This window comes from Macrobrachium rosenbergii, chromosome 54 (assembly GCF_040412425.1).
Source record: "Macrobrachium rosenbergii isolate ZJJX-2024 chromosome 54, ASM4041242v1, whole genome shotgun sequence".
NCBI classification, from domain to species: Eukaryota; Metazoa; Arthropoda; class Malacostraca; order Decapoda; family Palaemonidae; genus Macrobrachium; species Macrobrachium rosenbergii.
This window is the reverse complement of record NC_089794.1, coordinates 53,032,154-53,058,690: the sequence shown is the minus strand read 5'-3', so window position 1 is coordinate 53,058,690 and position 26,537 is coordinate 53,032,154. Positions and strand designations below refer to the sequence as shown.

General features: G+C 33.9%; 1 protein-coding gene across 4 annotated transcripts; it reads right to left on the bottom strand.

Moving 5' to 3' along the window:
• Window positions 1-538: 538 nt before the first annotated feature.
• On the bottom strand, window positions 539-24,942 carry LOC136835078 (substance-P receptor-like). 4 transcript variants are annotated; one of them, XM_067098256.1, is made up of 8 exons: window positions 24,759-24,942; window positions 20,751-20,920; window positions 19,814-20,003; window positions 12,523-12,688; window positions 11,526-11,573; window positions 9,309-9,414; window positions 1,899-2,016; window positions 541-866 (listed from the first exon to the last, which is right to left on the bottom strand). In XM_067098256.1, the coding sequence occupies exons 1-8, from the start codon at window positions 24,879-24,881 to the stop codon at window positions 705-707; spliced, it is 1,083 nt and encodes a 360-aa protein (XP_066954357.1). In that variant the 5' UTR covers window positions 24,882-24,942; the 3' UTR covers window positions 541-704. The 4 variants fall into 4 exon arrangements, with proteins under 4 accessions (XP_066954359.1, XP_066954360.1, XP_066954357.1 ...); XM_067098257.1 differs by having other exon boundaries at window positions 1,899-2,013; XM_067098258.1 differs by lacking the exon at window positions 11,526-11,573 and having other exon boundaries at window positions 539-866.
• Between the last annotated feature and the right edge of the window lie 1,595 nt (window positions 24,943-26,537).

Sequence of the window (26,537 nt, the reverse complement as noted above, 5' to 3'; positions counted from 1 at the left end):
TATAATATATATATATATTATCATATATATCAACTTCCAATATAATATTTATATATATGTGTGTTATATATATACGTATGAAATGGCTGTACCTATATACAAGCTATTGAATGTTGTGCAAAATATATATATATATTATCTTATTTATATAATGCTATGCCACTTCAATAACAAGAGTTAGTGTTGATTCTGGCGAAATGACCCAAACTCTTCGTCTTCACAACTCCTTAAACATATTCACATTTATAAGTACGAATTTTATATTAATTTGCACCATAATATCCACATCTATCTTAACATTAAAGACTGATTAGCAGGCGGTGAAATGATGCATTTTCTCAAGAATTCGGAAACATTTTCTCAAGAATTCGGAAGTTTTTCTTAGTGTGGTCTTTTTAAAAGCCATAGATTATTGTTCTCTTATACATTTGTATAATAATAATGGTAATAATAAGCCAGTATGAGCCGTCAAGCAAGAATGAAAATAACAGCGTCGGCTATTATGAAAAATCTCCGACCCACCTGAATTATCGCTCACAGCACCTCCTCGCTGGTTCCATTGCTGAGGGTCTCTTTGGCTTCGGTTGGATCGTAGGTGTCCTCTCGGGGACCTAGATTCCTGTGGCTCCTCTTCTTCTTCCTCGGACAGCAGCTGCATGGAGTGCCTCCTTCGCTGCTGAAGGAGGAGGTCGAGGCGAACCTACTCAGCCTGTTGCCATTCTGACGCGGGAGGCTGCGAGAGTCGAATATCCCACTTTCGCTGGCCTCGTGGGGGCGTGGTGGGGCTGGTCGTCCGGGAAGACGGTCGAGGTGATGGCTGGTGAGGCGCACTGGCTCTCGGACCGACAGACGCCGCCACCAAATCGCTGCACCAGATTTCAAGCAGCGACAAGTAATTAGGACATTATGTCGATATTAGTTGATGATATAGAAATGAGTTGATGAAACTACAGTAAAAAGAATGAGAAGATATTAGTTCACGAAATTGGAATAAATCAATGGCAAGAAGTTATTTCATGATATTCTATAAAGTAATGACTGGAGATCAGTTTAAATAAGTAAGAAAATGATAGGGAATTAGTTGACAAAATTGATGAACTTTGGCTTCCAGAAATTAATTGTGGAAATAGATATGAAGCAACAATTAGAAATTAGCATAAGGTAATGGCAGGAAATTAGCTACTAAAATAAGGATCACGAACAAGATATTTGTCACAAAAAGGGATAAGGAAATGATGAGCAAATAGTCGCTGAAAAAATCATAAGATCACTGACTGGGAGTATAACCACAGAAAAAGTGAAAAAGAACAGACAAGAAATCACCTGATGAAAAAGAGAAAAATAAATGAGGAAAACTGGTATATAAAGTAAGCACTAAATAACGACAAGAAATTGGTTCCTGAAATAAAGGAATGACAACAACTAATCATGGGAAAAGGGATAAACTACTGGAAAGAGTCACTGAAAAGTGCTAAAGCAATAAAAAAGGAATTAGTTATCTACTAAAAGGATAATGACAAGAAATTAACCACTGGCCTAGGGACAAAGCAACATCAGGAAATCGGTCGCTAAATAAAAGAACAAGGGTACTGACAAGAAATTAGCCGCAGAACAGAAATGACATATCATTCGTCTCAAACTCAAGCTGAAAGATATCTATCCATAGATTGAAATTCTATCAATAATTCAAATGGGCATGAAAAATACTCAGACATGATCGACAATCAATCACCCTAAAAAAAAAAGGTGGCTAAAATTGGCATAATAGTTCTGGTTTCGAGAAAAGACAATTCTTATTCATCTATATAAAATTTAGCAGACATAATATCTCTGTAAGATAATTTGAAAAATCAGAAGGAAGATAAGAACCAGAACCATTTGAAAGTGATCATACTGACCTTAGAAGGGTAATCTGGATGCAGGTCCGTGAAAGCGATGTTCCTGATATCAGTTGCGGATGCTGACATCAGCATGCGGCCACTCTGAGCAGTCACTGAGCATCTCTGAGGATATCTGCTGCGACAGGAATAAAAAGAAATTTTATATACAACTGAGACACTTTAATGATTACGGTAACTAGCATAAAGATGAAAAGGGGTATTTATTTCTGTGAAAGTAATAGGTACACACATTTATGCCCACCTCTGATGTCGGCACAAAATCCTCGAAAGGTTACAAAGTTCAAAACAATGTGAATTCTCTTTATTTGCATTAAAATAAACTAAAATTTCTGTTGAAAATGTTTTACAATGTCAAATCAAAATTTGCATTAAGAAAATATTACAAGACAGTCAGTAAAGATTCAATCTACATGAACACATTCAAAAATATTTATACCAGTCAGTAAAATAGGTTAATCTTGATTGCAAAAATTTTTTTGAAAATATTTTTACATAGTCAGTAGCAGGTTAATTGCTTTTTAAAATATTTAAACACAGTCAATGGAAAAAATTAATCCAGCTTGTTTTGTTGTAAATATGTATACAAAGTCAAATCAAAATACATAAATTCAAGAAAACATAAATCTCAAAAATACATATACGTCGGTTTTGATTCAATCTATATGAACAGATTCAATCAAAAGGTTATATACCAGTCAAAAGATAAAATAATGTATTTACAGCCTTGATTACCAAACAATTTTCTCCCAGTGAATTCGCATATCATTGAACAGCTATGACTGTAGTTTAAAATTTAGCATACTCTATTAAATGGAAAAAATGTTATCCAGTTTGTTTTGTATCTATGTATCCTCCATTATGTAAAATGTATGTGAGTAATATCAATGTATGTATTTATGTATTTAGTATATATATATATATATATATATATATATATATATATATATATTTGTTTATATAAATATGATTTCCATGTCTCAATATATATTGCCAGATAATTGATCCCATCTGTACACAAACACACACACAGTGTATAATATATATATATATATGTGTGTATATGTATATATATATATATATATATATATATATATATATATATATATATATATATATATATATATATATATATATATATATTCGTTACATTTATAGGGCTGTACAAAATATATAATATAATTTTCATGATGTTGGCTATAAATCCTCCTAAATTTTGACATATTTACTTTTTCATGTTTATGTTTAATGATAATGGTTGTTAAAGTGTCATTTTTTGGACATCAGATCTCAAAAAACTAAATTACTTGATAAAGCGTAATTTAAATTGTTAAATTATAATTTTAATAGTAACGTAATTTAGAACGAATATCTTTCTTGGTAAAAGCGTAGTATGAACATGTGTGTGTCCACCAGGGCTTGTTTCATTTCAATTGTAAAGTTGAGATAAGAAAAGCGCTTTGTTTTAAAAAAAAAATGACAATTGCGAAAACAAACGCCGATTCGTCCCATACGGGCTCAGACGAGTGATTTCACATTGTTGCATGTTAGTCACGTGCGACTGGAAGAAAAAACTGAAATTACGTCATGTTTTGTAAGATGCGTTCAAAACGTTTTGCTGGGATTGTAACTTTCCTTCTAGAAGGTTCTCTCCATTGTATGCTCATCTTAGTTTTTCGTTGACGTCACCTCCTGCTTCTAGAACTTTTGTATCTCATGTTACCCAAAATGCTTTAATGACATCATGTGCAATTGTTTCACGTATTACTGGAATCCTAAAATTTTTTCATTCTTTTCTGAGACCAGTCTATTTGGTTTTTTCTCTCTCTCTCCTCATTCCTAATTAGAGAGATTACTTTTAACTAATTTTTTGGTCACTTTTAACATTAACTGTTGAGATCTGAATCTTAAGTTATTTAATTGGTAACGGCGCCTTGTAATTTATGTTATTTATTTTGTACAGCTGCAGCTCGAAAGTGATTTAAGAGGTTTTCACAAGTTTGTGTAAGGTAACGAATTTTACTTATAATACCATGGTATGATAAGTTTTCCTGCTTTTCAGTTGATGTCATTTATTTTGAACAGTGAATTGATTATTGATAAATCTTATGTGTATTTTTGACTGTGTTTTTCTGTTTACAATTTCCATATTTTCACATTTTTTATGTTTGTGATTAACATTTATTTTGGATAGCATTGTAAATATGGTCTGTCAATTTAATATTATATAATTTAAATTTGCATACTTAATTTACATTATAACATTATTTATAATTTATTGAGATTTTCTTTTTAAATCTTATAAATGATAGTTTAAATTTTCCATTTATTAATTTAAGTTCCTGATAAATTTTTGTGAATTAGATTTGTTTCATAATTTAATTCAAGAATTCATTGAGTTTTTGTGTTATTTTCAACTAATTTCATAAATTTTTCAGATTGTGAATTCTAAATAATTGACAAATTTAATTATAAACTTTGAATTTAAAAATAAATTTTGTATTTAAATTTTTTATAAAAACATTTCATTTATGATCACCAGTGAATAGGAAATGTAAATATATTAAAGTGATCTTTATGTTTTATTTCTTTTAGTTTTGCTAAATTGAATTAAGACCAGGGAAACAGTTAGAATTTTTTGATGGAGTGATGCCCTTTTACTCTAGAAGATTTTATTTGTTTTTTAAAAAATTGACACATATTTTGAACCATTTGATTTTTCAAGTGATTGATAAATAAGTTTTTCTTAAGGGATCACTGTTACCTTTCACAATTACTTAGTCGTAACAATTAATGTTATGAGATAATCTATCTTTACTGAAGTGAGGTATATTTTTAATCTTGAGATTAATTTAAATAATAATTAATTAATATATTTATATATATATATATATATATATATATATATATATATATATATATATATATATATATATATATATATATAAGTGTGTGTGTGTGTGTGTGTGTGTGTGTGTTAGGCTAAGTGAATATTGTTTTATACACACAAGTTCAGTAAACGTTTATATAATATATTTTTAGTATGCTTATACATTTTTTTATTGGGCATCTTCTTTTATCACATCTCTAGTCGTCGTTTTAATGAGGTGTGCTGTATCATAAAAAGAAGAAAGTCATTTAAAAGAAGCTCATGAAAAATGAAGCCTCGAACCGACGCGGCTGACTGAACGTTTAAATAACGAATCATTGGAAGTTTCCCTTTGGGATACAAAGTTCTCATCTTTTCCTTTTAGAGATTACCGGATGATCAGCATCTAATCATAAAGGCTGTGTCACTGGCGGCAGCTTGTGTTCTTTTCAAAGGCATTTTACCCTTGGGGTGAGTGACGCCATTTGCTCAATTTAATAAAACAATCAGTATAAGTGAAGACAACGGAATTTTTTTTTTACCCTTTCTTAGAGTTTCGTCTTTAAATAAGGATATTCTCGTTGTGGTGAGTGCCTCGTTAATGGCATTAAGTAGGCGCTAAAATTTGAAAAGCATTTTTTTTTTATTTTACAAGGTTAGCGTAAGGCGGATATGACTGCCAAAACATAACTTGTGCCTTAAAACAAAGTTATTGTTATTATTATTATTATTCAGAAGGAAACCCTCTTCATATGGAACAAGCCCACAGGGGCCACTGACTTGAAATTCAAGCTTCCAAAGAATACGGTGTTCATTCGAAAAAGTAACAGAAGATAATGGGAAATACAGAAAAAGGAGATCAGTTATTAGAAACAGATAAATTAACGAATAAAAAATAATTAAATAAAAATGTACGTAATTATTAAAATACAAGAAGAACTGTAATGCATTGTATCTTCGCTTGAACATCTCAAGTTCCAAACTGACGAGGATAGAATTCTAGTCTAGAGGGAAATCAGATGAAGTTCTTAATGGATAAGATGACACTCGACTTTGCAAACTGTTTTGTGATAAAGGAGAAGTCTGGGCATTAAAATATGATATTGCGCCACACTTGCAAGAAGCAAATCTAAAAATAGTGACCATGGAACAACATACGATATTCTTGTGAGGCAACTTCCTCTGAATGCGTGACGACATCGAACTGCCATTGTTGAGAGAACAACGAAGACTATAGCTAATGAATAATGGAAGCTTCCCTCCTCCCCCCTATAAATAAGGGTATTTTCTTCATGGTCCTTCCACTCCTAATTATACGATGGTATATATATTTGAACATAGAGCTAGTTACCCACGTTAGCTTCTCTCTCTCTCTCTCTCTCTCTCTCTCTCTCTCTCTCTCTCTCTCTCTCTCTCTCTCTTCCATCCTACGATCCACAGCAGTCAAAAGAACCATCCTAAACTTTTAAAAAATGCGGCATACCATTACATGTCCAGCAGACAACATCTAGCGATTTTATAACGGCCTCTAAAACATCCCTGCGTCGCTACAGCATATGAACTATTTATAACTCTTTCGACCTGGGTTACTGAGTGTCTTTCGGAAAGGTCAATTTTTGCTTCACATCAGATTATGAACTTCAAGTGTGGCAGAATGTTCGAACTGGCATAAGGCCCTGAAACACGAATTTGCAAAACAAAAGAATCTTGCACTCTCTCGTTAAATTCACATCGATGAATGTGACTCCAAAGATATGGCGTCAGGTCAAAGGATCTTTGGTTTGTGCGAGATGATTCAAAATGGACAATATAAATACAGAAACACAGATCTATATATATATATATATATATATATATATATATATATATATATATATATATATATATATATATATATACATATACACACACACACACACATGTATATATATATATATATATATATATATATATATATATATATATATATATATATATATATATATATATATATATATATATATATATATATATATATATATATATATATATATATATATAACCTATCCATCTATATTTAATGGTTGTTGGGGAAATCATATAAAACTGTGTGAATGATCAAGAAGCATTGTGGCTGTTAGGAAGACATTTATCTGGTAAAAGTTACCAGCATTCTAGACATAAAAGCTAAAAACACAATGACACGATGACAATGAAGGGTCATTTCCAGCTGTAGTGAAGTATATAAGTGAAATCGATACTTTTATATTCATATGTGAGAGATGAAGTTTTTTTTCATAGTAAATTGGTTTAGGTTAACATTATCCTGAACTATGGTACATGGATCCGAATCCCATTGAAGGAGGTGGAGTTTCTTCATATGTTCCTAATCTCATGTCGATTCTTATTACGATGAACATGTTAAAAAGATGTGCGGAAAACAGTATTTTAAGTCACTGACATATAGGCGCGCGTGCGCACATGCACACACCCATATATATGTATATATATATATATATATATATATATATATATATATATATATATATATATATATATATATATATATATATATATATATATATATATATATATATATATATACATATATATATATATACATACATATATATACATACATACATATATACATACATACATATATATATATATATATATATATATATATATATATATATATATATATATATATATATATATATATATGTATATATGTATATATATATATATATATATATATATCCAATGCAACACGAAGGAATGCGCGCTTGAGAATATCACTAAATCCACGTCAGAAGGTGAGTGAAAACCGGGACTTTGAACAAGTACTTTCGTAGTTTATTCTACAGTTTTCAAGTTCACACTGTTTACAAGGAAATAAGATCAGCAGTGTAAAAGGGCTGGTGCTTTTTCTTCTCCTCTATTTTATCTCCTTCGTGCTGCACATCATTTCCCAAATGACTTCGAGGTAGAGTACAGAAGGGAAATTAATTCTTAGGTATTATTTCTATTTGCCTTAAAGTGAATTTCTCTTCACCCCTGACTCAGGTTTGTAGGAGTTGGAAGGAATTTTGGTGCCTTGCTTCATAGTAGAGACCAAGGAAGGTATGGCTGCTTAAATACACCTTGTTCACAGGAGAAGTGTTACTGTGAGCTTCATCCACAAGTCATGATAACACGGGTTCCTTTTTTCTTCAAAAAATAAATTAAACGATTCAGGGAAAACAGAGACCGCCAGAAAGTTCAGTGGTCTGAACACCTTGGAAGTAATCTTATGTGAAACTAATCTGACATATATATTTTGCCAAATCACGAGCAAACTCTATTACTAACTTCAAGCAGCCTAAAGAGGCTTGAAATTTGAGAGGCTCTGGCTAAATCCTGACCCTTTCGCGCTCTCTCGAAAGCAATGCGGATGAAATAAGTACAAGCTCATCATCATTGCTTCCGACGCCTCTGTGAAAATCCGCCATTCATGTGTTTCCTGTGTTTGACCTTCCACATAAATCTCCACTTATCTCCAGCCTTCCGTCTCATAGCTTCTGGCGCTGGCACTACCACGTGCTATTCTGGCGGGGGTAATGCGAAGGACAAGTCCAAGCCACCTCCATCTCTCATTCATCATTATCTCAGCTTTATATCATTTCTCACTTTACCCTACCATCTGACTCCTAAGTCTTCTTAAAGCTTCATTCTCAAATCCATAAAATATTTTGGAACTTTTAGATAAAGTACATACCAGTAATAACTAAAGATTACAGTGAAAATTTATTTCACACTATCAAGAGCACAAGCTTTTTTTTTTTTTTTTTAGATTAATATTCTGTTCAGAAATCATTTAGCTGAAAGGATCCAAAGGTGAATTCTAATTTTTGTTTCAGAACGTTAAACATCAATGACTAAATTTTTACTTAAAATGGAGGCAGTTTACAACATAATTTGCATGAAATGCTCTCATAAAGTTTCGATCTCTTGCAAAAATACATAACAGTCAGCTGTTGTTCTGAAATGCTCATTTAAAATATAATTACCATCCTAATACCGTGTCTGAAATGTCCACTTAAATGCTCAGGTGCCACTAAAATCCCCAGGACCACTATTGAAGCTCTGATTTCTGGAATACCGAAAATAACAAGCGAGTTTGTCTTGTATATCAACGTATAACGTCATTTCCTTAAATATAGACTTTTTCGCAATTTGACTAATTACAGCGTTCTGCTCCGCATGCAGCATAACAACAATCTTTCTTTGACTAAGAAATAATCTGTACACTTTGAATACATGCACTAGTGCACTTTCTGTCCCTCAAATGCACACTTAATCCCCGATCTCTCATGAACACATAAATACTATTTCATTTTGACCTACAATGTTCACTTTTAATAAAGCTATCTCCGAAACATGCATACAAAACATATTTTCAGCCTAATATGAATAATTTTAATGAGTTGATCTTTCAAAATGAACCCCCCCTTTTTTTTTTTTACTGAGCTGTCCAATTACTCTTAATTACAACTATTCAAGTTGTTCTTTCTACTCACCTGCTGTTCCGAAGGGAGTTGAATTCTAGCAGGACAGCAGGTTCTGGGCCGGAGAGCCCTACGGTCGTTTCTCTGGTCCCTATGGTCATGCCTTTGCAGTTGCTCCCTTTTGAAATAGAAGAAAAATAAAATTAGAATCACTGGTTGATTAAGAATCTTGAAAAAGAGAACAAAAGATGACCTATGAACATTTTTTCATCATGAAGCCGTTTTCCCTAAGGGTGGATGGCTTCCCAGTAAAAAAAAAGATAATAACGACAGTCACACTCAAACTGGTGAGTCGTGGACGAATCTCTGGGCTGAAAAGTTCCACGTAAAAGACGCCTCATACAACTATGTTGAAAGCTCACGAGAAAGGTGCTGAACTCTCCTGCACGCCATCCACCTCTTTCTCGCACGCTCTTTCTCACTTCCTGAATATTAAGTTTCCCTCACCAGATACCTCTTTCATTCCATCTATCCATTCCCCATCCAGGTCATCCTCTCCTTCCTTTCAACACATCCAAAATGCGCACTTCCATTCTTTCGACATGATTGAGCCATCTTAAAAAAATACTCATCCATTATTTTACCTACGCCAACCCTTTAATCATTCCTACATATAATCCAGATTTCTCGCCCTGGAATTCTTTTCAAACCACAAAGTGCTACATAAACCAGTTCTTAAGCATTCACCTCCTTTCTTTCATCAATTTCGCCTTCATACATTCCAACATTCTGCCTGTGTGTGCAAATATATATATGTATATATATATATATATATATATATATATATATATATATATATATATATATATATATATATATATATATATATATATATATATTTTTTTTTTTAATGACAGGAACTAGTACTGGTTCCAATGCATTGTTGCAGAAGCCTATCTCCTTTTCTCATCAGTCAGGCCCCTCTCACTCCCTATCTTGAAAACCACTTAACGTGAATTTCCCCCAGTCTTCTCCTAGCCTCCGAAAACTGAATGTGCAAAAGCATATCCTAAGATCCTATATAAAACTCACAACAGTCTACTTCTGCAATCATTTCAACATAAACACACATTCAGAAAGACTCTTGCTCTTAGAACCTCTTCTCTATGATACCATTTAGGTTTTTTTTTTTATTTATTTATTTTTTTTTTTTTTTAGTTTCTAACAGTATTTTTTAATTTGTCACTATTTCTTGCTACGGCCACCTTACTTTGGCAAATAGTCTTTGCTCACCCACACACCACAGTTTTCTACTAAGGAGACTTTAATACACAACCACACCAAATTGGGAGGAGATGAGGTCCCTCCAATTTTTATTACAAACGGCATGGAATAAATTATTCAACATCTAACACGTGTTTCAAAGCATCAGTTATGCAGCAAATAAAATTGATCATTTCTCTACCTCAAACTCTTCTACTACACAATTCTTGCATCCCTCTGGAGTCTTGGGGTATCTCAAAGGCATCTGACAAGATAAGGTATAATTTCCATTGAGCCAAAAATCCTCCCGATGTCTTTATTCTATCTCATGGAAAATTTATCATTATCTTTTCATCCAAGTGCTTTGTATCTGCAGTTGTTGATGGCGCAACACCTGCACCTATTTTCAACTCTGGTGTTGTTTCTAGGGGCTCCTTCCTCTCACTCCCTCCTCCTTATGAAAAACTTTCACCAGTTAAACTCTCCCCTATTTATCCATTTGGTGATAATTGAGCCCTCCACATTTCTTCTATCTTTACCTATTCCCTCTATTATACTGTTCGGACTTATTCTCGAAATGATTTTTCTTTATCTCTAAATTAGATCGTTTGTAGCTTAGGATCCCATAAGTAAGTAGAATACAGCGCCTTCAAGAGTGCTTACCACTTTCTGCTTCTTCTCCCATCTCATTATTTCATTAAGTCGAAGTACTTGTACAAAAACAACAGTTTAAACTGCTCAATATTTTTCAGAAATTACAAGCATTTGTTGAGATGTCATAAGTTCTAGTCTTCATAATTGCTTTTAATGTCTGTACACTGTTCATTCCAGTTTGGAATACGGTTTTCATTTCTGGGATTTTTTTTTTACCTTTATCCTGCCTTCTAGATATCACTGAATCACAAAAAATTATATCATTACTGATCTTGCCTGTAACTTTTTTGCTGTTTTTTCCCCCGTTGCACACCAATCAAGCAATGCTACCTTTACTGAAACCCTGTGCAACGTTGCTCCTTTTCCGCTTACCTGGGAGATCCATCCTGTCATGGCCAACGGTCCATTTGGTTGTCCAACCTGCAAAAGTAAGAGTAAAATAGTGTTCACTGTAGCGCAAAGGCAGAACACAAGTACAGTAACTGCGATGTCGAACTGCCCACTTCCAGAAGTCGTTAATTCTCTGGTTGGTTGGTTGGTCTAGATTAGGCAGGCCTTTTGCCCGCAAGGTGCCCTTGTAAGTGTGGTGGAATACCGAGGGGAATAAGTGGCCTGAACTGTGTACATCCTATAAAAACGATTAAATCCCTTTCACTGTAAACCTCTGGTCTTAATAGCATTTTCATGGATGCTGGTGTTTGTGAATTAAAGGTAAACTGTATAGATTAATGAAACTGCTAAGCTCTGTTCCCAAGATTTTACTGGATTAATTTTATTATTCCTAAACTGTCATTTTTTTGCTTATTTATCTAAAAAAATCCTTTTCTCATTTTTCATAGACTTCAGTCCTGCTGTGTGGAAAACTGGGAATGACCGTTCTGCTGCACTTTTTTGTTTGGTACCCCTCTTAAAGCACCTAGGCCATTTGTAAATAGTCTGTTTAAATATTTGTGGCATAAGAAATTATATAATCTTTAAAGATACTTATGGTTAACAGTGTCTGCTCTAAAATAACTGGTCATAAAAAAAAGGTTCAACAACCCCCCCCTGCAACACACACACACACACACACATAAAAGAAAAAAATATCTATAATATATATATATATATATATATATATATATATATATATATATATATATATATATATATATATATATATATATATATATATATATATATATATGTTATTTTTATATATGTATATATATTTATTTTGCGGGAACGAAGAGCTTGCCAAGGCAACACGAAGGTATTAACTTCCTGCTATCACCACTCTCACACTCGCCTAATCCTCTAAAGTTTCTCTCTCTCTCTCTCTCTCTCTCACACACACACACACACAATATCGGTATATATCTATACTCACGTTGGTGGTATATTCTGCCGGTGGAAGAACGTCTGCACGTCAGGAGAGAAACGAGACCCTGCCTGAAATTGGCGTTGAAGCCGCAATATATAATTGGGTTCAAAGCCGAGTTGGAATAGGCCACGAAATAGGCTGAGAACTCCACAACCGAAAACCACTCCGGCAACTGCGAAATAAAAAAAAAATGAAGAGAAATAAAGTTTTAGGCTTCCGTCGTTCACTTTCACTTCAAAATACATTCAAAGGATGAGGAAAAATGCAGGGCAATTTTGGTATTCGTCTGGGGTACCCTTTATCAAAACGTATTTTTCCTGCATACAAACATTTACAAATATGAAACAATATTAACAATATTACCGAGAAGCACTGAGACGCTGACACGCATTGCAGAACTATTAATTTATATGTAACCAGAGATTTATTTATCATAGGAATTCTTGAAGGCCCTGAAATACAAGATTGCATTTTTATTTCCATATGACATTTAAACCCAAATATGGAGAAGGAACCAATCCTTCCCCCAAAGGGTCTTAATTGCTGTCGTTCTCTCCTTAAAAATATAAAGCAAAGGAGTGTTTGGACCACTCCTCTGAGTTCATATAGGCTATTTTCTTTGAAGAAGATGCGGAAAAGCTAGGTTTGGCCAAGGAAGGCAGATAAAACTAAACTATTGACATAAAAATGTGACGGTTGTCCTCATAACCGCCTAAGGGGTTAAGAGATGGCTGACTTCTTATGAATTTTCGTCATAAAATATTTCATGACTGACTTCAGTACGCCTTTCGTAGCATTATTTTTTAATCTTTACTAAACATACTTCTATTTTCTTTATATTCCTACAGCAAGCGTGCTTCTTTTAGGATGATTTCCATGTTTATAAAGTCACACACTCAAGTGCAAGAACAATATATGCACGAAAAACGTTGTCGATCTGTTCATCTAAAGGTGAATTGGATACCTGGTAAGCAAACAACCTCGTATCTATAGAGTTTTTGAGATCCGGAACACGCACTAACACCTGCTGTATATACACATATATATACATATATATATATATATATATATATATATATATATATATATATATATATATATATATATATATATATATATATATATATATATATATATATATATATATATATATATATATATATATATATATATATATATATATACTGTATATATATAATCTCGAAGGTGGAGGGAAAAGGCACCATTGTTACTATTAGTTTATTATGCCAACGTTTCACGACAGTTGCTATCGTCGCATTTTTAAGGGCTGCAATGGCTAAAAAACCTTCTTACAAAGCGTTGCCATAAAAGAGGATAAAAGAGGGTAAGCAACCACAAGTCATACAAAGAGGAAAAACTAATAAATTTAAACTTTCACAAAATTACGTTCCTTTACAGAGCGTGACATAAAAGGCATCTCATCTTGCAAACCAAGGCAACACGCGCTGCTCCAAACTTTCCCCCATTGCAACCCACAATCCGAAACTTGAAGTATGGAGCTTGATTTCAGCAAGGAGTAATTTCAATGCGCGCCTTCAAGAGAGAGAGAGAGAGAGAGAGAGAGAGAGAGAGAGAGAGAGAGAGAGAGAGAGAGAGTATATTTAAAAGCAAAACTATTTTTTCCAATTTAATTATCACAGATTCTGTCTCATTCCTAATAAAGGAACCTTTCAGATACGCAGCACTTTGATGAAACCTCCAGCAGTCAACTAACCACCAAGTGCACGCCTCGATGATGAGGTCGAAAGAGGCACAATGACTTTCTCAAGAAATGCCCAACTCGTTCCGTTCTTGGCAGAATTGAACGTAGGTCTTCTTGGATGTGTACAGTGATTACCTCTGCAGAGAGAGAGAGAGAGAGAGAGAGAGAGAGAGAGAGAGAGAGAGAGAGAGAGAGAGAGAGAGAGAGAGGTTTAAAGTATAACCTGATTCTTCCAATTAAGGCAATTTAATTTTCACAGATTCTGTCTCATTCCTACTGACGCAACATTTCAGACATTCAGCGCTTTGATGAAATCTGCTTTCAATAAAAAAAAAAAGCTACAAATCTACGAGAGTAAAGTGTAACGGATTATTTGAACATGAAAGTGCCTTCAGCGATGAAACCAGGAGATAAAAGATTAAAATCTCTGACGCAAAAGCCGGAGTTTTAGCCCTGGTATATGTGGAAACCTAAAAATTATCAATGACCTGTTTTTGCCTTTGCCGAATTGCAGCAAAGTTTGCGTGTGGTGTGGAACTAATAAAGGAGGACGATATTTCCCATTTCAAGGCAAAATCTGTCAATAATATATTTTTAAGATATTTCAGCATTTTCCCCCAACGTGTTGCCACGGAATGCTTCAAATGATGAGTTGGTATATTTCAGCATTATTATAACTATACGCTACTAGAAAGTTAGGAAGAACAATATTTAATCCAGTAACAGATGTAGTACTGATCGTTGTTGCCTTAGTTTCGCTGTTCAAATGAAAATGATACAAAATATTTTCTCAATATTCTTTCGGTACATCTGTAGGGTTCAGGGAGGACATTTAAAAATTGAGTCCTTTTTTTCTGTTTGCGGACGAAATCTTAATCCAAGAGGCTCTCAGTGCGTGATGATTTGCTCTCGACAGGATGAACTCTGAGATGAATAATCTATTTCGAGCAAGAACACAAATTAATTTCATTTTTTAAATGGAAACAATCATGGGGGTTATTACACAGGGTTTTTGAAAGTGGCTCTACAGCATAAACTAAAATTGATATGGACAAAAACAAAAGTAATTCAGAACAGGTATTTATTTAAGTTTCTCTCTGAGTATTTAATATTTTGTGTTCCATCTGCCTGTACCACAGCCTGCATTCTTGAGGGGTATGATTTCAGCAAACCGCAAAAAGCTGAGACTCAAACTCCATTTCCTGAGAAACGGTCACCTCTCTTCGGCAGGTCGTTGCGGCTTGGTATATTATCATAGTTCACTGTTTTCAACACAATCCTTTAAGATAATACCAATGTTTTCACACACATTAAGGTCAGGAGCTACCTGAAATCACTTGATGACAAGAAATTACCACTGTTTCGAAGCAGCTCCTGTGTCTGAAGAGCCTTGAAACATGGTACCTTATCATGCAAAAATGTGACTTCTTCAACAGATAACACATTTTCAGGATATTTGAGGAAAGCAAATACTCCACCAGCAAGCACAGTTTTTCTGAAGTATTCTCCACTCTATGACTGTCCTTTTTCTTTGATGATCCACATTAACCGTTTGGCTGTGAAACAGAGAAAATTTCCCAAACATTCAGGAAATTTCACAACTTGGCAATAGCGCACGTCATTGTTGATATTATCTAACTTTGCATCCCAAATGATGTCATTTTTATTCTGACTGTGTAAATGAAGAATTCATCTGCAACATGGAGAAAGCCAGTTCAAATCTTTAAGAAATGAACCGCAAAACCATGCACGGTCTTTTCTGTTGCTGAGTGATGTTGCTTGCTGATAACATGAAATGGCTTGATAGATTTTTTCAACTCCCAATATACAACACTATAACTTTCTTCTTTCCCTTTTTGTTTCTAGTTCAAGTGCCATTTACGTAAAGATGGTCTACCCACTGTCAGCTATGATTCTTTTGACTCCTGAGAAAGGACTTCAGGCCTTCCAAGATTCTCACTCTTTTGCGATAACAGTCATATGGATTTTTGTTCTAGTTTCTTTTAACAAAGGATTCATCTCTTTAAATGTATTTAGCTATCCAGGAACATGAAATGAAAGATGCGCCAGCATCCCTAATCTGAAGGTTATAGCCCAGATTCGAGGTCAATCCATCTGACTCCAAGTATGGCTTTCTAAATCCGTTTTGAAAATGCAAGAAATGTAGAAACAAAAATGCTTAACTGGGGTTAATTTAGATAGGCTATACAGAAAACATTTGTTTTGAAAGAATATATAGCGTAAAACATTTTTGATAGCGTTTGTTACTGGCTAATTTAAAGGATTCGTAAACCTGTGTCTTTCTGCTCATTTTAAAGAGGCATAATCGATGTTCAGTCGTAGTTATAATTAGAATGCATAAAAGCCTTTGTAATTGGAAAACTTGTGGGATAAAAAAGAAATACGAGAGACAGAGGCTTTTGCCCAATTTGGAAAGAACTTTTAGGATGAAAATATCTTTACTTCATTAAAGACTTCAGCCCTCTTTCATTTAAGGAGGCGTCTTCAGACTAGTTATTAATGTACAACGTATATTTCCTGAGTCAGCATTCTTGCAGCAGAATCAAGCACATGCATTATATGCATATATATATATATATATATATATATATATATATATATATATATATATATATATATATATATATACATATACACACTAACTCACCAACCCAGCACTGCCCGGGAGAACTCTGAATGACAACTGATAAAATCTCTCTCTTTCCCTTATGCTCTCTCTCTTTCCTCTTTCTCCTCCCTAATACCTAGTCTCTCCTCTCTCTCTCTCTCTCTCTCTCTCTCTCTCTCTCTCTCTCTCTCTCTCTCTCTCTTTTCTTTTAACATAGTTGCTTCAAATACATTGCCCATCATTTTTGACATTTTATATTTCACCCCTTCTCAACCCCCCATTCCTATTGGGGCTGAACTTGGACTTAAGGGCATCGGGGTGACACTATTCATCTCAGTGATCTAGAAAACTATGGATTAGACACTAATTTCTGTCACTGTTGACATTTTATATTTCACCCCTTCTCAACCCCCCATTCCTATTGGGGTTGAACTTGGACTTAAAGGGCATCGGGAGTGTCACTATTCATCTCAGTGACCTTGAAAACTATAGACTGGACACTCATATCTGTCGATTTTGGTTATTTTTACATGTCACCCCCTTCTCACCCCCATCCCCTTTGGTATCAGTGATGTCTTAACCCCACAGCATTCTTTCCCCAGAGAGTAAGTCATGTGTATACCAAGTTTGGTTGAAATTGCTCATTGCCTTTCAGTTATGCTGGAACATACACACACACATACATACATACATACATACATACATACATCCATTTTTATATGATATTATATAATAAATGGAAAACTTACATCATTTATATATATATATATATATATATATATATATATATATATATATATATATATATATATATATATATATATATATATATATATATATATATATATATATATATATATATATATATATATATATATATATATATATATATATATATATATATATATATATATATATATATATATATATATATATATATATATATATATATATATATATATATATATATATATATATATATATATATATATATATATATATATATATATATATATATATATATATATATATATATATATATATATATATATATATATATATATATATATATATATATATATATATATATATATATTTCTATATCTACCCAAGCATCCCAGCCACCAAATGCTTAATTTAAAGCTAGAAAATACAACAGTGCATTTTGGCACTGCCTGACAAGGAAGGGCGAAAGGAATGTTGGCCCTTCCCTTACTCTGTTAATTGCACTCTGTATATCCCTTTCAACTTTCTCTTCTCAAATGTGACGCTGCGGGAAACTTTTGTTTACACAGATACGAGGTTGTGAAGAGCCTAAGCCTGGCCGGAGGCAGAATAGAGCTGGCGACACGGATTAAGAGAATGAACACCTGGACCTTGAGTCATAAATGATGCCTGCACACAGGGAAACGACACCGACCCCATCTACCTGTGGGTAACCCCTGACCCCTGATTGAAGTCATATAAGGGCCTCACTGAAGGAACAAGCGAGAGAGACATTGCTGGACGCGAGCGAGACACATCTCCCCCTTCAGAGAGCCATGCCCTACCACGTGGTCCTATTTTGTAGGGACCTTTAGTATTATTACCAGTGAAGCCCTTAGCCCTTCCTCCGCCGCCATTACCCTTGCTGAAGCCACCTCTTCTACAAGGTAAAGTGATCTGTTGCAAAGGTTCTTCCAGCCAGTCACACTATTTTAATTCTCATACTAAACTTCCTATTTCCATTTCTAAGTGCCAGTATTTCCATATCAACCTTGCCTTGTTAGGGCAGTGTTAGGTAAATGCCTATGTTTAAATAATTACATAAAATCGTGTGTTCAAGGATTCTTTGGCACCCTCTGTGCTCGCCTTGTCCTATGCACAATTTACTGCGTCCTTACTGGCTTTTAATTCGTGAATCTCTCCGTTTACAGAGGGTTTGTTAGCCTTGGAAATCTCTCTTGACTGTGCCTTGTATCAGCATCGACACACCGACAGATATACCTTCAAGTTTTCCCAGTTATAATTAACCCCTCAGGCTCTGCCTGCCTGATTAGTCCATTTCATCTTCTGATAGTTCATTTCATGTAAATACACACAATTTTAAACTTACCCTAACGTGTTTACTTACAAATACCTTGTGAGTAGAGTCCTCAGTTCAGATAAATTCCTCCTTTTTTTCTTGTTTTTACGATTTCCTGAATCAACAGCAGTCAGCTTTAATACAAAAAAAAGAGGTAAGTAACGCAATCATTCATTTAGAGTCTATAACTGGCTCATGATAAGCATTTCCCCAGGTTAAATCATAATATATACACACACACACACACACCACATATATATATATATATATATATATATATATATATATATATATATATATATATATATATATATATATATATATATATATATATATATATATATATATATATGCATACATAAACATTAAGTCACAATTATAGTTTAATATCCAATTCACTATACCTCAGGAATAACTTACACCCAAGGGAAATCATAATTGATAAGAGCTTCGCCACCAATATTGGGAAATCACTGTAAATGCTTGTTTCTAAATCAGGAAACGGTTCAAAACCCACTTGTGACGAAGCACTTATCAATCATAATTCCTCTTGAGAATAAGTTATTCTCAAGGCATAGTGAATTTGATGTTAAACGATATTTGTGGCTTAATATTTATGAATATAAAAAATGTCACGACCTACGTAAAAAATTCACACACATTTATATATATATATATATATATATATATATATATATATATATATATATATATATATATATATATATATATATATATATATATATATATATATATATATATATATATATGTATGTATGTATATATACATACATACATGCATACGTACACACATGAGTGCGTGTGTATAGGCATTCCACCCGCAAATAAAAAAAACATACACGGTATCATCATTACTTACCGAATTGTTATTAGCACGCACAAAATCGTAGAGAATGATGGTCTGAAGAGGTGTCCAACACAGCACGAAGATGATCAAAACCACTGACACCATTTTGACCACTTTCTTCTTCGCTCTGGTGGCTGTGTGACGGGCGGGTGCTGAGTGCTCCCCTGGCAGCCGCGACATCCACAGCCTCCACACAACCAAGCTGACGAGGAAAGGAGTACTAAGCAGAGAGAGAGAGAGAGAGAGAGAGAGAGAGAGAGAGAGAGAGAGAGAGAGAGAGAGAGAGAGAAACTAACAGCCTAAAAGTTCTCTAGGCAGGAGACAGAAAGATGGTAATCTCCCAAAAAGAGATTTGATGGAGGAGATTAAAAATGTATTCCTTACATTTATGACTTTTTTTATCAAATCACCGTGATTCATATTCAATCAGTAAGCTACAAACGTCCTTTAATATTCGCTCTCCGGAAATAATATATTTTCATATATGTTACCGAAGGGGAATTTTTTAGTTGATAATAAGTTCGTCGTCTCGTGGGCTCGAACCAGCGAAGACAAGAACTCAGGACTACAGTGGATGCATTTTAACCCACGCGGGTCTTCTGGGATAGAAGACCTACAAATTTTTCTATACTCATTTATTTACCTGTTTATTTTATCATTAATCAAGTTCTTTACTAATAATTATTACTATCACTTATTATAAATGTTACTTATTACAATTATAATCAATGCATAATTTAGTTTCGAACAAGACAAAAGGCCATGAGCTTTGTGACAATGCTGCTGAATTTACACAATAATCATAAGTTTGCAACAGGACTCTATGCTTACTAAAAATACCTGGAAATATAGGTGTATACAACAGTAAGCCACTAGAAAGCATCTATTAACATCAGCTGAATAAATTCTTCACGAGAAATTAAATGAAATCACCAGGTTGGGACCTCACCTATAGTTGATGAACATCACTGCCACAGGTAGGAAATAGAGAGCGATGGTAAGGGCCACGTAGAAGACCTTACGTGCATCGTAAGTGATCACACACTGCTCGAGTTTTGGGTCGAAGTGCTTCTCTGTCGGCCAGAATTCGTCGCACTGCCATGAAGTGAAGTTGGCCCACTGAGGAAAGCAAGAGACTTCAGGTCAGCTGCAGGCTTTCACCAAGTAGAGATAATCCTATGAGGGAGGTCAAAGATTGTAAAATGAAGATAATAAGAGAAATTACTTTATAAATGTAGGACTACACTTTCATGAACGGAAGACCGTGCACTCGCAACAGTAAGAGAATTTAGGTCATTGGGCAAAGGAGCAGCTTTCATGAAGTGAAGTACGACCACTGAAAAAAGTAAAACCCTTTAGAACAGTTGTAAAGGAGTAGGCTTTTGCAAAATACAGTTAGCTCACTGAGGAAAGTAAGAAATAGCTCACTGAGGAAAGTAAGAAACTCTAGGTCACATTGTATACAGTAGGCTTTCGTAATGTGAATTCAAACCCCTAAGAGAAGTAAGAGACTTGGGTCACATGTAAAGAAACCAGCTTTCATGAAATAAAATCAGTCCACTGAGAAAGTGAAGAGACTTTAGGTTACCCGTATCATAGGCCTTCATGAAGTCAAATCATAACACTGAGGGCCATAGGTTACAAAGCCTTTCCTGACGTTTAGTTAGTGTACTGAGAAAAGTAATAAACTGAAAGGGAAGTATAAAGCAGTAGCCTTTCATGAAGAAAAGTTAGTCCCGTGAAGGTTTTCACGAAATGAAGCTTGGTCACTGGGAGAAGTTGGGACTTAAGTCATATATGGAGAAGGCTTTGAAATTGAAACGAAATCAGCCGTTTCAAGAAGGCAAAAGGTTGAAGGTCACAAGCATGAAAGAGAAGAAAGAGAAGGCTTTTGTGGAGTGAAGTTACACTGAATACGGAAAGGAACAACCATACAAAGCTCTATAGCGAACGTCTTTATTACATAGAGATATTTCGGCTTGAACACATAAAGCCATTTTCAATCTGAATAGAGACAAAACACCAAAACATAAGATTATATACTAGTAAAGTTTAATCCAAAGAAATTTCATGCTCGAGAATTAAGAGAATATTTACAAAATGGTTTACTTAAACTACGTTACCGTCAATAAAATCATACTGATCGTAAAGTAAAAAAAAAATGGATTAAACTAATACCATTCAATGAATTGCTGTAGTCATTAAAAATAAGCCAAATAAAATAAAATTCAAGATGAGGAAAAAAATAAAAATTCAATTAAGCAAAAATAAAGCATATCCATACAACCAAATACAAAAAAAATAAATAAATAAATAAATAAATAAATAAATGGGAAAGCAAGAGGGGCTGAAAAATCAGTACATTATGGAAGACTGATCTTCGTTAAGTTGTGGCTTAAGTTTGTGAATATATATATTCTAAAATCCTTAAATCTGCCAAATTTGAATAAGAATATACAATTGTCAGATTTAAGAATTTTAGAATCGATGATATCAATCTTTCCTTCCTTTACCCATAATATACTGATTTGCCAACCGCTCTCACTTTCCAGTCATCTGGTTAATTTGTCTCTAAGTTTTCTTTGTTTTTCTTCGTTTTTTTCGTGTTTGGTTTTATGGATGTTTCTTAGATCTGTTTTAATTTGGCCTATGTGAATTTTTATTAATTTTTTATTCGTCTTGAATTTCATTTTATTTGACTTAGTTTTAATGACTGTTGTAATTAATTTAATTGTGTTAGTTTAATCCATTTTTGTTTCTTTCTGATTAGTGTTTTTATTGATGGTAACATAGTTTAAAAGTTTTTTCAATACTTATTTTATTCTCGAGTGTTAACTTCCTTTGGATTGTATTTTACTAGTATATACAGTAATCTTATGCTTTGGGTGCTTTGCCTCTATTTAGGTTGAAAATGGCTTAACAGTTGAAGCCGAAACGTCCGTATGTAATAAAGATGTTCACTACAGCGCTTGTTTGGCTATTCCTGATGAGGATCAGATTCCCTTGGAATCAATCTCTAGCAACTGCATTTGGAGAGGAATTGGTTTTCATTAAATTGTTTTATTCCACTGCTGAATGTTGAAACCTTAAGCCATATATGTCAAGGATACAGATCTCCTTGGGCCAGCTATTTAAAGGTGTTTGGATTCATGAAGGAAAGTCAGCTCACTCACGAAAGTTATGGGGTTTTAGACTTCCCGCGTAGAGTGCCTTCAGGAAAAGAAATTAGTCCACAGATGCACATTCCAGAAACTTGAAAACACTTATGGAAATCAAGGTAAGTACCTCCGGCCGTTTAACTTCATTTCTTGAAAATAAATTTCCATAAGTTAAAAGTTTTCTGTTCCTTACTGATTAAATAGAAATATTATCGTCACTGACTAATTCTGACTGGTTATCCAACTACTTTGAGAGAAATTGATATGAGTTTCTATTTACTGGACATTTGGCAACCATACATAAGCCTTCGTAATTGTTCTGCCACACTTTATTTTATCTTATTCAAAAAATTATTCAGTTGTCATTTTGTCTGATACTGCTATTTTGATCTTTGTTGTTCCTTCTAAACGATTCTGTGCCCATTTCTCCATCACTTCCTCTAGGCGTTTGGTTTATAAATGATGGGACAGAATTCTTTAGCATGCAAGTGCTATACCATATCTAATAAAATCACGTAGATTTAGAATAGAATGGAATGAAATATAAAATTTACGCCAAACAAAGGCCAAGCGCTGGAACCTATGAGGTCATTCAGCGCTGACAGGGAAACTGAGAGTAAAAAGGTTTTAAAGGTATAACCAGAAGAAAACCATTGTTAGGAGAGGGTGGAAAGTAAGACAGAAGAAAGAGAATATGAACGGAGGTGCAATATAAGGAATGAAAGGGGTTGCAGCTAAGGGCCGAAGAGACGCTGCCAAGAATCTCAAGTAATGCCTACAGTGCACCAAGTGAGGTGCAATGATGGCACTATCCCCCTAAGGGGATGTAGATTTAGAGAGAATAAATGTGAAGCCAACCACGAACAAATTTCTCAAGAAACAATTCATGGAAAACAACACAATTGACATCATTAACTTTCAAGGAAACCTCGCTCAACAATCTTTTAAGTGTAAAATGGCATTTCGGCGTCTTCTATGTTTTTAAAAAAGAATCGCCTAATGGACCGCTTCATATGCCACTAAGTTAGGAAGGTCAGTGGCTGGAAAAGTTAATTTCCACCTAAAAAAACTTCCGAGAGCTATAAATTCCCAATTCTCAATGAAACAGAACGTCATAAAACCACTTACGCAAGAACGGGAAGCCCTCGCATGCTACCGAAAAAATAAAAACCGAAAAAAGTAAAAACTGTATGGAGAAACAAAAAGCTTTCCGATTATAGTTTTTTTTTTTGGATGCTGAGGCGTTTCTACAACAATATGCATAATTTTCATGTTTCTGATGTGTTCAAGTGTGCTGCACAAACTTATTATAATTTCAACGAAACTATTGTTCTCTTCAAAAGCAAATTTCACTGTGGAAATAACAAGTGAATCTAGACAGTTTTCACTGAATTTTATGCACTGTAATTGAAGCCAATCAACATAAACGTAATTATCTAGCATATGTAAACTGGACGTTTGTAAAGTGTAAGCTATCAAAATGGACATTCAAAACACTAAGAGGAAGCAATAATATTGATAGATCTATACCAAAAAAAAAAAAAAAAAAAAATCACTCTGCTTGCCCGGCAGGTTTTAGAATGATCCCCCTGCCTCTCTGTTCCCCAAACCCTACCATCAAAGAAAGTATTAAAAGTCGTTTGCCACTTCCTCCAGGGTTAGATCCCATTCTTGCCCTAAAATTAATCTGATCTTTTCCATAAGCCTTGAGTGTATCAGGACGACCGTTGTCCGTTCTTTTAGCCTTTGCCTGAAACAAATGATTTTCTCCTTAATTAATTCCCACACGGTCGTCTTACCTTGATGCTGTAGAGCTCCCGATAGAAGAGAGAAGGGCAGGCAAGCACGGCGGACGTTATCCACACGGCTGCGATGACCCGATGGGCCCGGTCAGGCGAGGTTCGGGCATGTAGAGGGAACATGACGGCTACTACCCGACCAACGCTAATCACCGTCAGCGTTAATACGCTGGCTAGCAATGCAGTGGCTATAAAAGAGAAAAGAGGGGGTTTCTTTTTAGATAACATACGATCTCATTTTTGCATAAAAGTTTCGCAAATGTCAAGGGTTGGTTTCACTGACACCATGGCAGAGGCTGCATGGAGCCACTTCCTTGGGATTATGTGGGATTAACATTAAAACATTACAATCCAATACATGTAGGGAAATTAAACTTAATGCAAGGTGCATATTTTAAGATTTCTGCATAAGCCGGTTGGGAAAAGGAACACGGGAACCAAACTCACATCCAGGATTTATTCTGAGAAGTACTTCAGCTTTTGTTGTGAAGCTCTTGGTGTGTTTGTTACTCTTCATGTATATACATATACAGCTCAGTGAGCTGGTGGGTAATACCTCTTAAATATGAACGTCTGCATTTTCCTTGACACTTAGGGAAGGGTTTTGTAATACTATGAGGAAATCCAGCCCAGTATATATACAATGTATATATATATATATATATATATATATATATATATATATATATATATATATATATATATATATATATATATATATATATATATATATATATATATATATATATATATATATATATATATATATATATATATATATATATATATATATATATATATATATATATATATATATATATATATATATATATATATATATATATATATAATTTGGCATTAAACAATTTCCCTTGACAATACAATAGTCTCTACCACATTGCTTCAACTTCAGACACGTTCATGAGGCACCTGCTCAGAAAACTTCAACATTAGCTGCATGAAAAGCGCTACTGTTTGTAACGCCCGTGATCCTGGCAGACCACCCACCAGTTAACCCAGAAGTGAATGGGTACAAGCTTCCTCTGGAATCAAGTGTAGGGGGAAAGCAACTTCGTCCTCCAAGACTTGCTGAGAACCGGGAGTCTCCAGCCTCTCTGAAAGGGTGAAAGGAATCTAGGACACTCTGATGATCCCTCCTTTTCAGTAACTCTTCTCTCAGTAATGGCGATGCCCCTTATCTGCATCTTGTGCTCTCACAGAATGATAAACCGCCCATAATTTTCTGTTTTATTGGTAATGATTCCTTCTTAGGTGTAAGCTATTAGCAACGCAAAAAACAAAAAAATTCGATATGAACAGATATTTATGGCTCAACAACCAACCTTGTAAAAAGGTACACGTGTATGGTGACTATATATATATATATATATATATATATATATATATATATATATATATATATATATATATATATATATATATATATATATATATATATATATATATATATATATATATATATATATATATATATATATATATATATATATATATATATATATATATATATACACATATATATATATATATATATATATAAAATATATATATATATATATATATATATATATATATATATATATATGTATGTATATATATATGTGTATATAATTTATATTCAAAAGACTTAACAATAGAAAGTCGTTACCCATTTCGCTTTCGCCTTCTGGGATGACGATATTTAGGGGATTACTGATGGAATCTGGTCTTTTCCGAATGATGCGCATTCAAGTACTAACCAGACGCAAGTTGCTTAAT